The 12,500-nt window shown below is 47.3% G+C and overlaps 2 protein-coding genes across 2 annotated transcripts in view; both read left to right on the forward strand.

Moving 5' to 3' along the window:
- The window catches only part of LOC130372856 (kinesin-like protein KIF21A), a 25,434-nt gene extending 18,382 nt beyond the window's left edge, over positions 1 to 7,052 (forward strand). The window contains exons 19-21 of the mRNA XM_056579017.1: positions 1 to 47; positions 1,418 to 1,617; positions 2,884 to 7,052. The exon at positions 1 to 47 is cut by the window's left edge and continues 124 nt beyond it. Of these exons, the coding sequence (XP_056434992.1) occupies positions 1 to 47; positions 1,418 to 1,617; positions 2,884 to 2,941 (305 nt within the window). The 3' untranslated portion in view covers positions 2,942 to 7,052. The remainder of the gene's footprint in view (positions 48 to 1,417; positions 1,618 to 2,883) is intronic.
- A 4,164-nt stretch (positions 7,053 to 11,216) lies between these two features.
- The window catches only part of LOC130372270 (copine-8), a 58,605-nt gene continuing 57,321 nt past the window's right edge, over positions 11,217 to 12,500 (forward strand). The window contains exon 1 of the mRNA XM_056578203.1: positions 11,217 to 11,447. Coding sequence (XP_056434178.1) covers positions 11,350 to 11,447 — 98 coding nt within the window. The 5' untranslated portion in view covers positions 11,217 to 11,349. The remainder of the gene's footprint in view (positions 11,448 to 12,500) is intronic.

Genomic DNA, 12,500 nt, shown 5'->3' on the forward strand with positions numbered 1-12,500 from the left:
ATCTCAGCATCAAGAGATGGGACCTGAGCAGCAAGCAGCAGCTGCAGGTAGCATGCTAACAGTCCCAGCTAACACCCCTAGCTAGCACCACCAGTCCATGCTAGTTGTTGTCAATGCTAACATCAACACAATACTGCGTCACTGATGCACTGATGCACGGCCCCCTGCTGTGACCGGGCTTAAATGAGGCCGCAGATCAAACACTCATTGCCCTTCTCCTCTCCGCTCGCCGTTCTCTGCCTTCACGTTACCTAGTGACCGGTGATCACGCGGCGACCAGCCGTCACCGACATCATCGTTAGTCGTCATGGTTACTGGCTGTGTAAAGATTCAAGTATAATACCTTTAGTGCTAAGTATCACTGCCGGTAACAATCAAAAGGCTGTGGCACCACAATGGGCTTCAGTCCTTGTTTCTTTGCCGAGCTGTGCTTCAGTCCTGCGCTCCTCTCTAGAGTAGCGCCATGCTGTGCGCTTTTCTAGTGTTTTTAGACAACATTAAAGTTCGAACATTCTTAACTTTTTCGTGCAAAGGACAGAGTCTCACCGCTCGTCAATGTCACACTCGGCCCCGGAAGCCGTTAAAATCAAGCGAGAGGCGGGCTTTACTATTGTTCACGGAGACGGCCAGTATGAACTGTTCATCTGCATACTCTACATTGCCCAACGGTTCGACAATGGTGGACGCAGATGACGCAGACTTTGACAAGTCATCTAGCAGTTTGACCAGGCGTCTTGCGTTTGACAAGGCATCTTGGCTTTGACAAGGCATCTCGCAGTTTGACAAGTTGTCTTGCATTTGACAAGGCATCTTGCAGTTTGACAAGGTGTCTTGCGTTTGACAAGGCATCTTGCAGTTTGACAAGGTGTCTTGCGTTTGACAAGGCATCTTGCAGTTTGACAAGGTGTCTTGCGTTTGACAAGGAGTCTAGCAGTTTGATCAGGCGTCCTGCGTTTGACAAGGAGTCTTGCGGATGACAAGGCGTCTTGCCTCTGTCAAGGAGTCTTGCGTTTGACAAGGTGTCTTGCCTTTTTTCAAGGCGTCTTGCCTCTGACAAGGCCTCTAGCGGTTTGACCAGGCGTCCTGGGGTTTGACAAGACGTCTTTGCCTCTGACAAGACGTCTTTCCTTTGACAAGGTGTCTTGCGTTTGACAAAGCGTCTAGCAGTTTGACAAAGCGTCTAGCAGTTTGACAAAGCGTCTAGCAGTTTGACAAAGCGTCTAGCAGTTTGACAAAGCACTATAGCAGTTTGACAAAGCGTCTAGCAGTTTGACAGAGCACTATAGCAGTTTGACAAGGCGTCTTGCGTCTTTCAAGAGGCCGTGTTTCTAGCGACGCTCCTCGCAGTGCGACCGCCGCCTCACACCCCTTCCTTCCACTCACCCGAGGGTCGTGTGTTCTGTGCCCCTTCTCCCAGCAGTGTGTGAGCAGTCCCGGGGACTGGGCCAGCGCTCTGAGCCTGGTACCCGGGTCCCCTGTGGTGGTGGGGGGCTGCCGGGGGGGCCTGCTCCGCCTCTGGCACGCCGAGACCCTGACCCCCCTGGGGGACCTCCAGGGACACGACTTCCCCATCAACAGCATGACCACCAACAGCAGCCAGCTGTTCACCGCCTCAGAGTAAGTCGTGGGGTCGAAACCCACCCATTAAGATTTTAGAGTGGATCCTCTGACTGATTTGCATTATGGGCTCATATCTTTTTTAATGAGTCCAGTTGTAGGTTTGAAACCCTGTGTTTTTGCTATGAAAGGGATTGAGTCCATGCTCCAGTGATGGTTTCATTATCTTGAAAGAGGAAACTGGTTAAGGGGTCGAATCCCTCATTCGTATGGATTTGATTCCTGCAAGTCATTATAGAATTACAAAAATTACGAAAAATGTGAATTAGGGAGATCAGTTAACCTATGTCAGGAGGGGCAACAGTTTTAGTCTGAGGGCCACAGTTACTTTGTCAAAGTAAGCGGAGGGCCACACTTTGGACACCATTAAACATAGTTACACGATTAACACAAAATCAATTTTGTTTCAATTAAGTATCATTGTGTTACAAATATTTACAGAAATGCTCCTTTTGTTCCTATTTTTATATTCTGCCCTTAATTTTGATTGGGTACAGCTATGTAGGCGGCCGCAGTGTGCGTTCGTAAGTTGGGTCCACAATCGCTGGAATTTCAAGCCATTCTGGTATGCGTGGTCGCCTGAGTTTGAAAGAGGCTTCCCCCTGTGACCGCCATGTTTCCGTTCTGTTAATTCATTAAATTCAACCATGGCCAGTCTCTACTTGTTGTGGAAGCAGCCTACTAGAGACCTCAGAGAAACCAACGTGGTTGTTTAGGATTCATAATATCATCCGGAGGCGCACGCAGCCTTTGGCCGTGTTCTATTCTAGAACACTCCGGGAGCTCCGGCGGGCGTCCTTGAGCTCTGTATCTAAATAATATAAGATATATAATATCTAGATATCTAGATATTATATAATATAATATATAATATCACGGCCAAAAGCTGTGTGCTTTGCGGATGATATTATGAATCGCAACGACTGCGTCAGGTTCTCCGACGTCTCTGGTACTTCCACTTCAACATCAATCTGAAAGTCCAGACTGAACTGCCACATGGAGGAGAAAGGGATTGTTGCCGTTTGCGGACTCCCGGACTCCGGCTGGAGCTGAACATCGGCGCTCGAGCCCGGCAGGAGCTCAGCTCCGGGGGCCGGCGGATGTCCGGGAGTCCGCACCAGCAGGCCGTTTGATGCCCATATCTGACCTGTGTGTGTGTGTGTGTGTGTGTGTGTGTGTGTGTGTGTGTGTGTGTGTGTGTGTGTGTGTGTGTGTGTGTGTGTGTGTGTGTGTGTGTGTGTGTGTGTGTGTGTGTGTGTGTGTCAGTGACAGGACGGTGAAGGTCTGGCAGGCTACGGGCCATCTGGAGGGAGGACTTCACTGATGAACTCCACCAAGCTGAGAGGAGCTTAACCAGGCTGAAGGATGGACTCCACCTCCCTGATCCCCACCCTCCACCACCCTCCACCATCAGTAGATCCACGCCCTACAACAACACCCCCTTAATGAGGTCCCCACCCTCCACCAACTCCACCATCAGGAGGTCCATGCCCTCCACCAACTTGAAAAGCGATCTAGTGGGTGACCATGTAGTGCTTTGGGTAGATCATGGTCCAAATCTCCACTGAACTGTCTAAAGTTGGACACAATTGCAGTTTTGGGTTACCATGTAAAGTCAATCAAACAAGCTGGGAAAACAACCCCGCCCCCCATCTGATTCTAGCGAATGGGAGTGCATTGTTCTAGAGAAAGCGAAAACCTGACCAGCAGTCATCCCTAAATATAACCAGAGTCTACCAGAAGTGGGCCAGATAGGTGGGCAGAGAGCAGCTCCGGCAGTCTGTTGGGTTTCTTCAGGAAGAGCTCCTATCCAAGCACAGTGCAAACACGTACAGAGCAGGGGTTGGGTGTCTTGCTGAGGAACGCCTGGGCCTTGCGGTGATTGAACCTCCAACCTTCTGACTAGGATCCAAACACCCTTGACAAAAGACTATTCTGGCCACCAGCCTTTGCCCCCAACAGCGGCACAAGATTAATTATCCTGACAGTTGATGAGTCATTATGTAACGTTCGTTATGTAACCAATGAGTAAGCGAGTTTCAGAGCGGCTTCAAAGAGGCGTGGAACCAGAAACACACAACGTATCAGTGAGATCTGGGAAAAGACGGAGGATTGAGGTCAGCTGACCTCCATGTCATGTTCACCGTGGTCGTCCACCTTATCGGATCCTTCCCACAGGGGACGGCTGTGGCCTGTGGCCCTGGCAATGGCTGCCTTCATGAAGGTCTCCCCTCGCCTCCGCTTAAGAAACCGTAGTAAAGATTACTGTTCTCACGAGGGAGAAAAGAGCTTCTCCTGCCCCCTGGAGACCTGCCTCTCCTGGGAGGCCTTCACGGAGGAGCGTCTAGTTGCTGAAGTGATGACCGTCTAGACGGAGGGCGGCCATGTTGGATGAACTGCCGATGTGGGAGTGTCGAGGAGAAAGTTGGTCCAGACTAATCAAAAGTTACTTTTTTTGCATCTGAGCTCAAAATCAGCCACTGGCTGAGATCTGAAACCTATCTTGTTTACCTGCTTGCATCTTTATATTGGATACGTCGCCATGGAAACCGCGTGGGCACACACAACATTGTTTTCGTCGAATATCAACGTGGAAAATAACTAAACGAGTAAAGATGAGAGTTCTACATTCCTACTCGGGTAGTGTTCATATCTGGGATGCTGTTTTCAATAAGTCTGACTTAACGTTGCTGTCTGGAGTGTAGCAGAGCAGATATCTCCCCTGTGCAATGCAGAGTGGATTCCTGTGTGGATATCTATACGAATATTGAAAGATAACCCTCGAATATCATCTCTTCGAAGGTTCTATAGCTCTGTGAAACTACTTTTCCTGTGCTGGAAACTCTGAACGGGGGACTGTACGGATCACTGACGAGGATGGAGTACCTCTGGTTCTGCTGCTCGTTTTCAGCAGTACGGCCAGGTTGAGGTGTGTTTCCCCGCGCTGCGGTCCGTTGTCTTCTACTTCTTTGTGTGTACCCATACCTTCTCAGAAGACCAGCCCCGCTGTCTGGCGCCAGTGGACCTCAAACTGCCTCACCCCGCGAGGACTTTAGCGCTAATGGCACAGAAAAGAAGAGGTGTCCGTCTGTGTGTGACAGCACAGACATGTAGCTGATTGGCCGATTTTGGCCGTGTAGATTGACGACCAAATCGTTGTCAGTTTTATACTTTTTGCTTTACAAGCATGTGTGAATCAAGACTGAGACTACAGTATTTTCAGATACTTTTCAATCCTTTTTTAACCTTTCCTACCTTTCCTAAGCTGTTTTCAGACCTCGAGTAGATGTTAGGTTCTCAAAGGTACATGGAGCAGGAAGAATGCTGTGTTTCTGTTGGTGAAGTCAACATGTAACCTGAGGTATTACTTGACGAAGTGTCTCTGGGGAGGAATTAGTCATTTGAAGCCACAAGCTCCCTTTAGAAGACTGAGACGATGATCAGGCTTATTAAGGAGATACTGATGTGGTTATAATGGTCAGGGATCAAATTCATTTCTCAGAAAGTTGACTGTCGAGGAGATAAGCGCACAAATACCGATAAATCGTATTTCCTGTTGTCTTGTTGATTATTACTTTATTTTTTCACAATCAGAACCTCAAACGAGAGGAAGCACCTTATAATTCAAAATTTCGAAAACATTCCCCTAGTGTCTCTCCTCCAAAGAACCGCATCTTACTTGGGAACCTTTGATGGGTAATCATGTTTTTCTGAACAAGCCACTGATTTATTCGGAGGTAAACAGCACCATCCTTCGCGACATATTTACGTCAAATCAGAACTTATTCATCTTTAGCTAATCAAGCACCTTGTTTTGCAGTTCAGTTGATCAAAAAAATACATTTCCATGTCCTGATTTTAAAAACAAACTTCACATCTTTACAAGTGATGATGATGCTACAATTGCTCAGCATGATCACAATTTCACAATATTGACGCAAACTGCACCTCAAAACATCCAAGCATTTAATTCAGTCTGGTACATTGGTTTAATGTGTGTTTGTATATCTACATGGTATCATATCTTCGCTTTTGCGTTTTCCAATACTGTTATTATTGTCATTTTCCGTATTGCCAGCGTCATGAGTAGAAAAAACTATTTTGTAATTTAGCAGACGCTTTCACCCTCAGTGACTGAGTGAATCCTTTCAGAAGACATTAAGGAGCAGGAGGGGTTGGGGTTAGTTCCGCAAGAACCGAGCCTTCGAGTTCTTTGATCTCAGAACCTTTCTGCTGGGAGTAACCCCCCCCCGCTCATCCATAGTGCACTTGGTCCGTCCTAAACACCATTTACAGACCACTCTAGTCTGAGTTTCCAAGCCTTGAATCAAGTCGATAAGCCTTGGAAACACTGCTGGGCACATGATTGCAGAGCAGTTCACCACATAAACGTACTATATATATACACTGAAACAATAGACCACCGATGCTCTAACCGCAGCCAATCTGGCAACTCAATCTGTTACACGGCCTGCTGACCTGTACATATATCGGAGGTCAACTTCAGCGTCACCATCGACCATCTCTCGTACCCGCAGCAGATGTCGGTAGCACTAGCAGATGTCGGTACTATTAGCAGATGTTCGTGTCGTCGCTGGGCCTTGGCGTATCTAAGGGAACACAAGTTTTCCTTTTATCGTTAAAGATATTCTTTAAGACGATGATTCTGAAACTTAGAAAAACAATGTTGGGTGAATCCAGCATCTGTGAAGTGTGACATCCAGCCCTGAACTCATCCTGGCCTTCTCCTCTTATTCAGTCCCTTCCAAACGCTCTCTGCTTGTTGTGATATTGTACATTAATCATTTCTGCTGTGTTTGTGCTTTATTTGGAAGGGCGGAGGTTTGAAGTTTCAACGGTCTGTAATGTTCCCAGATGTCCTCATGTGTTCAGAGGCCAGGAATCGTGGGAGGTGTACAACAGTAGCCCTTTAACTGGAATCAACTGTGATGATTTTAAAAAGGTTACCGACTGAATCAAACTGCTTGGATGAATTCATCTTCTGAGCCGATATCGTGTGTTTGTGTGTAAATAGGAGATTTTGTCGTTGAGTGAACTTCTAGTTATTCTAATGTCAGATGCCTTGTGTGAATAAACCATCTGTCAAAAGGAACCTTTGGTCTCTGGTTTTCGACTTTATCTCTGCGTCCTTCTCTTCATCTCGTTCTTTCCGCGGTGCCACAATACAAACTTGTATTGCGGTAAGGCAGCATGAATTCAGGGCTATTTTGAGCGGACCATGCTCCTACGTGCCCCTATGGAAACGCAGGTTCACGCTGATCAAAGCGACCTTTTGCAGCAGGTTGTTGTGGCAACAAAACTCTTACCCGTGTGAAAATGTTTCCCGTTTTAGAATTTCTCATACAGGCCACGTAAGATGATTAAACCTACAAGAGCTACTTGTAATCAAAGGTGCCATGGCCGGAAAATATCACTTTATGAGGTTTTCTAACATTAATATGAGTTCCCCTAGCCTGGCTATGGTCCCCAAGTAGCTAGAAATGGCGTGAGGTGTAAAACGAGCAGGTATCCTGCTCCGCCATTGAAAAATGAATGCTCAGACACTCTTGGCCCCGAATTCGGCCCCATATGTCGTCATAAGTTACCTCCCTTTTCTCTGCCTTGCCCACCCAGAGAATATGGCCCGCCAATGAGACGAGCTACGACCATGCGAACGCCACGTGTGTTTGTGTGTGTGAATACACACACTGTAACGCAAGTGTTTTACACTTCTTTGTTATTTGGATAACCGTTCTGCTGTTGGTGTTATGGCGCATATCACGTCGGGTTCTCTGACGTCTCTGGTATTTCTACAACGAGACTAGAAGTGGGGGTTATCTCAGCCATGGCTGTGAAGGAATTGGGGAAAATAAACTTTGGCTTTGAATCGACCTGAAGTACATGAACCACGACATGGAAGAGAAAGGGTTTGTGGCCCGCGATTGTCTCCCGCCGGAGCCCCACTGCCCGCTGCCGAGGCGGTGCACGGCAGTGGGGCTACGGCGGGAGACAATCGCAAGCAACAATCCCTTTCTCCTCCATGTCTACTTCAGATTGATGTGGAAGTGGAAGAACCAGAAACGTCGGAGAACCCGACGCAGTCGTTTGAGATTGATAATATCGTTGTAGGCGCACACAGCTTTCGGCCATTTTAATATATTGTGGGGGGACGTGTGACGTCTGGCCTGCAGGGGGAGTATTGGGCAGGTTGCGAGCGCACCGGATTGGCTTGGGGGGGGTTGGACATGAGTGCAGCAGGTGTCGCCTGGAAACGCATCCTGTGACCGCTTGGAGCGGAGCTATGATTTACGTCCGAGGAATTGTGTTTTGTTGGACTGAGCGAACGAAATAAAAGGACTTTCTGTTGGAAAAAGCAAACCTGGTGTGCAAGCGCTCTGTGAACCTGCTACATATATATTATATGATAAAGATATCTATGTATAATAGGATATTATTTAGATATAGAGCTCCGGGACTCCCGCCAGAGCACCCAGAGTGTTCTAGATATTTACAGAACACGGCCATGAGCTATGTGCGCCTCGTCATTGCGATACAATACATCAACTGTAAACACTAGCGCATGGTACCATGGCCGCAAGCTGCTCAGGGCCACACCCCCACCCTCAACCTTTACCCGCCTCAAAAAACGGCACGTTTGTTGAAAGCTCTTTGTGGGACTGGCTCGTAGTGGCTGTAATGTTGCAACAAGGCTGAATTTTTTTAACGTCTTCAAGTACAGTACTGTATTAGGGGCCCACTAACACCTGTGTAAAAGCATCCATAAAGTATCATGCCGTGGGACCTTTAAGAAGGCCGAAATATTTGTGGAATAAACAAGAAGGGAATTTAAGTGCAAAGACGTGTTTATTCAAAAGGCAGTGAGAATGGAGTATCTATTGTAACATGGCGTGATGTGTTATCCTGTCATGTATGTCAAATTATTTTTAGAACCATGACACTATCATTATAAAAATGGGGAGGATAAAAGGGCAAGGGCATACATTGTGTCCTGTGATGGGTGGTGGCCGAAACTGGACCTACCGTGTTTCTGGCCTTAAAACCGTCAAGTGTAAAATCATAACCTTTCCCACTTACCTTGAAGTGTTCATATCTTGGATGCTATTCTTCAATAACTCTGGCTTTATGTTGCTGTCTCGAGTGTAGCAGAGCAGAGGTCTCCCCTGTGCGATGGAGCATGGATTGCTGCGGAAATCTATATTATTACTGAAAGATAACCCTCCAATATCATCTCTTTGAAAGGTAAGGTTCTGTGAAACTACTTTTTCTGTGGTGGAATCTCTTGAAAGTTGACTGTACTGATCTCTGAAGTGTATGGTGTGTTGCATATTTTAGCAACTCTGTTGTTTTTGTGTTCGGCGTCTACTTTTATCAGATATTCTGAACACTTCAAAAGAAAATTGTGTGATGACTGAATCAAGTATTTGTAGTCTTCTATTCAGCTAGGGTGGAAATCAAGTGCATATCAGATGAGAAGATATTGATTGCTCATAGTGGGATACCATGTCTGAGTGATCTGATTGGTGCTTCCGGGAGCTCATTTACCCGAGCTTGCCTGGCCTGATTCTACTTACACTGCCCGGGAATCAAACCTATTTCCCAGATACTATTTGACTAGCAGCAGAGGAAGTGCTTCAGAGATCCCAGGAGATTCCAGAGAGATCAATATTCACTGGGTGAAAACGGCTGGGCTGAGAACTCCACTGGAGGCGTAAATATGGTCAGACGTAGTGGGAGAGACTGGTCTATTCCCATCTGAAAGGTGTGTGCATGCGTGAGGGATATAGATGAGGTAAACAGAAAAGAGATGGAATTCCTGACTGAGAAGCCTAAAGCCATCCGAGATGTTAAATCTAGCAGGAAGATCAACCCAGATACAGAGAGAGGAGAGAAGACATGATGACGAGGGAGAGGGAGAAGGAGAGAAACACACAGAACGAGAGCGGGAGGGAGGAGGGCATTATTTCGAGGACCACACAGTAAAGTAACCAATCATTTCAGATCTATAAAGGGCTTCGATAAATTCATAACGAGATAATTGTTAACACACACACACACACACATGCAGTGTTCGACGAGGAGGACGGCTGTGTTGCTATTTCCTGAGCTCTGTTAATATAAGTGACTGACCACGGAAAGGGTCGATATCTCCCTCCCCTCCGCTTGTCTCTCCTCGTCCGCGACCCCTCCGGCTATAAATACCAGTGCTGCTTTATGAGCTGGAAAGACTAGGCGAGATGGAGGCGCCGGCTCCCTGGACGCCACGGAAACGGCATCCCACAGAACCGGGGGCCGTCTCTAAGGACCAGACCTGAAACATGGAGTCACATCTTTAGGGGGTGATGACATTAATTTGAATGGTTTTAACACAGCGCACACAGTGTCTTCAGATGTGATGGGTGATGGATGATTGATTGATTGACAGAAGGATGGGTGATGGATGATTGATTGACAGAAGGATGGGTGATGGATGATTGATTGACAGAGGGAACGGTGATGGATGGATGATTGATTGACGGAGGGATCAGGGATGGTTGATTGATTGACAGAGGGATGGGTGATAGATGATTGATTGACAGAGAGATGGTTGATGGATGATTGATTGACAGAGGGATCAGGGATGATTGATTGATTGACAGAGGGATGGGTGTTGGTTGATTGATTGACAGAGGGAAGGGAGATGGATGGATTATTGATTGACAGAAGAACGGGTGATGGATGGCTGGATGATTAATTGAGAGAGGGATGGTTGATGGATGATTAATTGACAGGGGGATGGGTGATGTTTGATTGATTGTCAGAGGGATCGACGACCTTGCCTCAACCAATCTCTGGATTCCACGTTGTGTATTTTTCTGTTTGTGTGCCAGGGTGAGTGTTTTTGTGCGCTTATGCGTGGGAAAGCCTGTCGTTTGAGTGTGTGTGTGCATGTGTGCATGTATGTGTGTACATTTGTGAGTGTGTGAGCTATATTTGGATATGTAGCCGGTCAGTAACCAGTGAGGAATGGTGCGTCATCTTTAGAGAACCATGTGCGCACGCACACACACACGCGCACGCACATACACAGGCATGCACACACGCACGCACACAAACGCCCGCACAAACAAGAGCATGCACACACACATGCAAGCACACGCACACACAACCACACGCACAGAACCACAGCCACCCACACGCACACAACCACACATGCTCGCATGCACACACACTCACACACGCACACACCCCATAATCTGTGGACGTTGTCTTTTGTATCATTGTCACTCCACTATTCACTTAATTAACATCCAATCCCGCGCCTGGAGGGATGAGGACAGAGAGACACTAGCCGTGTGTGAGGCCGAGAGAGGGTAAGAGAGATGGAGAGAGGACAAGATGGAGAGAGAGAGGGTCAGAGAGACGGAAAGACAGGATAGACAGAATGAGTGTTTGATAGAGATGGAGAAAGAGAATAAGAAAGAAAGAAAGTGAGAGTGAGAGTGAGAGAGAGAGAGAGAGAGAGAGAGAGAGAGAGAGAGAGAGAAAAAAAAAAAATACGGTGTGTTTTGGATGACATCACATCTATCCCAGATTCCTGCCGCCTGCCCGCTTGGCGTTGCGAGCCGCTCGCGCGCGCACACCTTTCTCCCCGCGCCGCTCGAGGAGTAGGAGGTGCGGTCTGATCGCGCCACGCGCCAGGAGGAGGAGGGCTGGATAAGAAAACCTTTCGGCATGAGCAACACTTTCCTCAACATGGCGTCCATAGGCGACTTCGACCCGCTCAACGCCGCTATCCCGGCCACCAAAGTTGAGATCACCGTGTCCTGCAGGTAAGAGAACCGTGGCGGTTAACGCCAGACGTCGACGACAGGAACAAGTTTTGGTTTGATTTTCCGTTCAACTTACTGGGGGGACACCGACGGGGAAAAGTACGAATGCGGACAAAACAAAAATTCTGATAAATCTGCTCTTTTGGTAAACTGACAACCGGGCTGTCTCGTTTTAAGGAGGATTTAACCTTAATAATTGTCGTAACATTTCTGAATTGACCTCTCGTCATGTTTGTAGAGAGCGCAACTTGCTCTTCGCGTGTGGGAGCGAGCTGCCGAGCGCGAGCCCCCCAGCACGCTGCCGTGTTGTGAAGATTAAGAAGCACCGCGACCGTGTGACAGCTCACTGGGTTCACTGGTGTGGTTCACTGGTTGGCTTCACTGGTGTGGTTCACTGTTTTTTTTGCTCTGACTCCTGTCTGCCCTGATTTGTATTAACGGTTGATCAAAAAACGGACTGGAAAAAGTAACGAAACTAAATTATTGTTTTTATCTCAGTAATCTCGCGAGAGCTGCCAGTGGAGGAATGCGCGGCTGCGCTTCTGTTGAAGGGTCCATCGATTGAAGATCATGTGGCCTGTGTAACGCTATCGTATTCCTCATGCACTACACACTGGATCGGTTGTAGTTGTGATTGCTGTAAAGAGAAAACATTTATGTGCGCGAAGTGTCCATCTTGTTGATTGCTAAGCAAAGCCATGCCATTATTCCTATAACCTGGGTGCCGACCAGTGGAAGAAAGTCAGTGGAAGGGTTTAATCGGCCATTGGCCTTTTCATTGGTTGAATTCAATGTGTGAATCCATGTTCTATAAACTTGTAGCCAAGGGCTTTTCATTCCTGTGTTACAGACCGAGTCTTCCATAGAGTATGTTTGGTTCTTGGTGAGCTCAAAACAAAGAGCCCTCTGTCCAACTTATTTTTCCATTGGCATGGGAATGAGGTGTTCAAGGTTTACACATTGTGGTGCGTGTTTTCCGCAGTCTGGCGTGGACAGTGAATCTATGCTAGTATAAATGTCGTTAAAATGGTGTTGACGAAATAGAAATGTAAG

The sequence above is a fragment of the Gadus chalcogrammus genome, chromosome 19 (genome assembly GCF_026213295.1).
Source record: "Gadus chalcogrammus isolate NIFS_2021 chromosome 19, NIFS_Gcha_1.0, whole genome shotgun sequence".
Lineage (NCBI taxonomy): Eukaryota > Metazoa > Chordata > Actinopteri > Gadiformes > Gadidae > Gadus > Gadus chalcogrammus.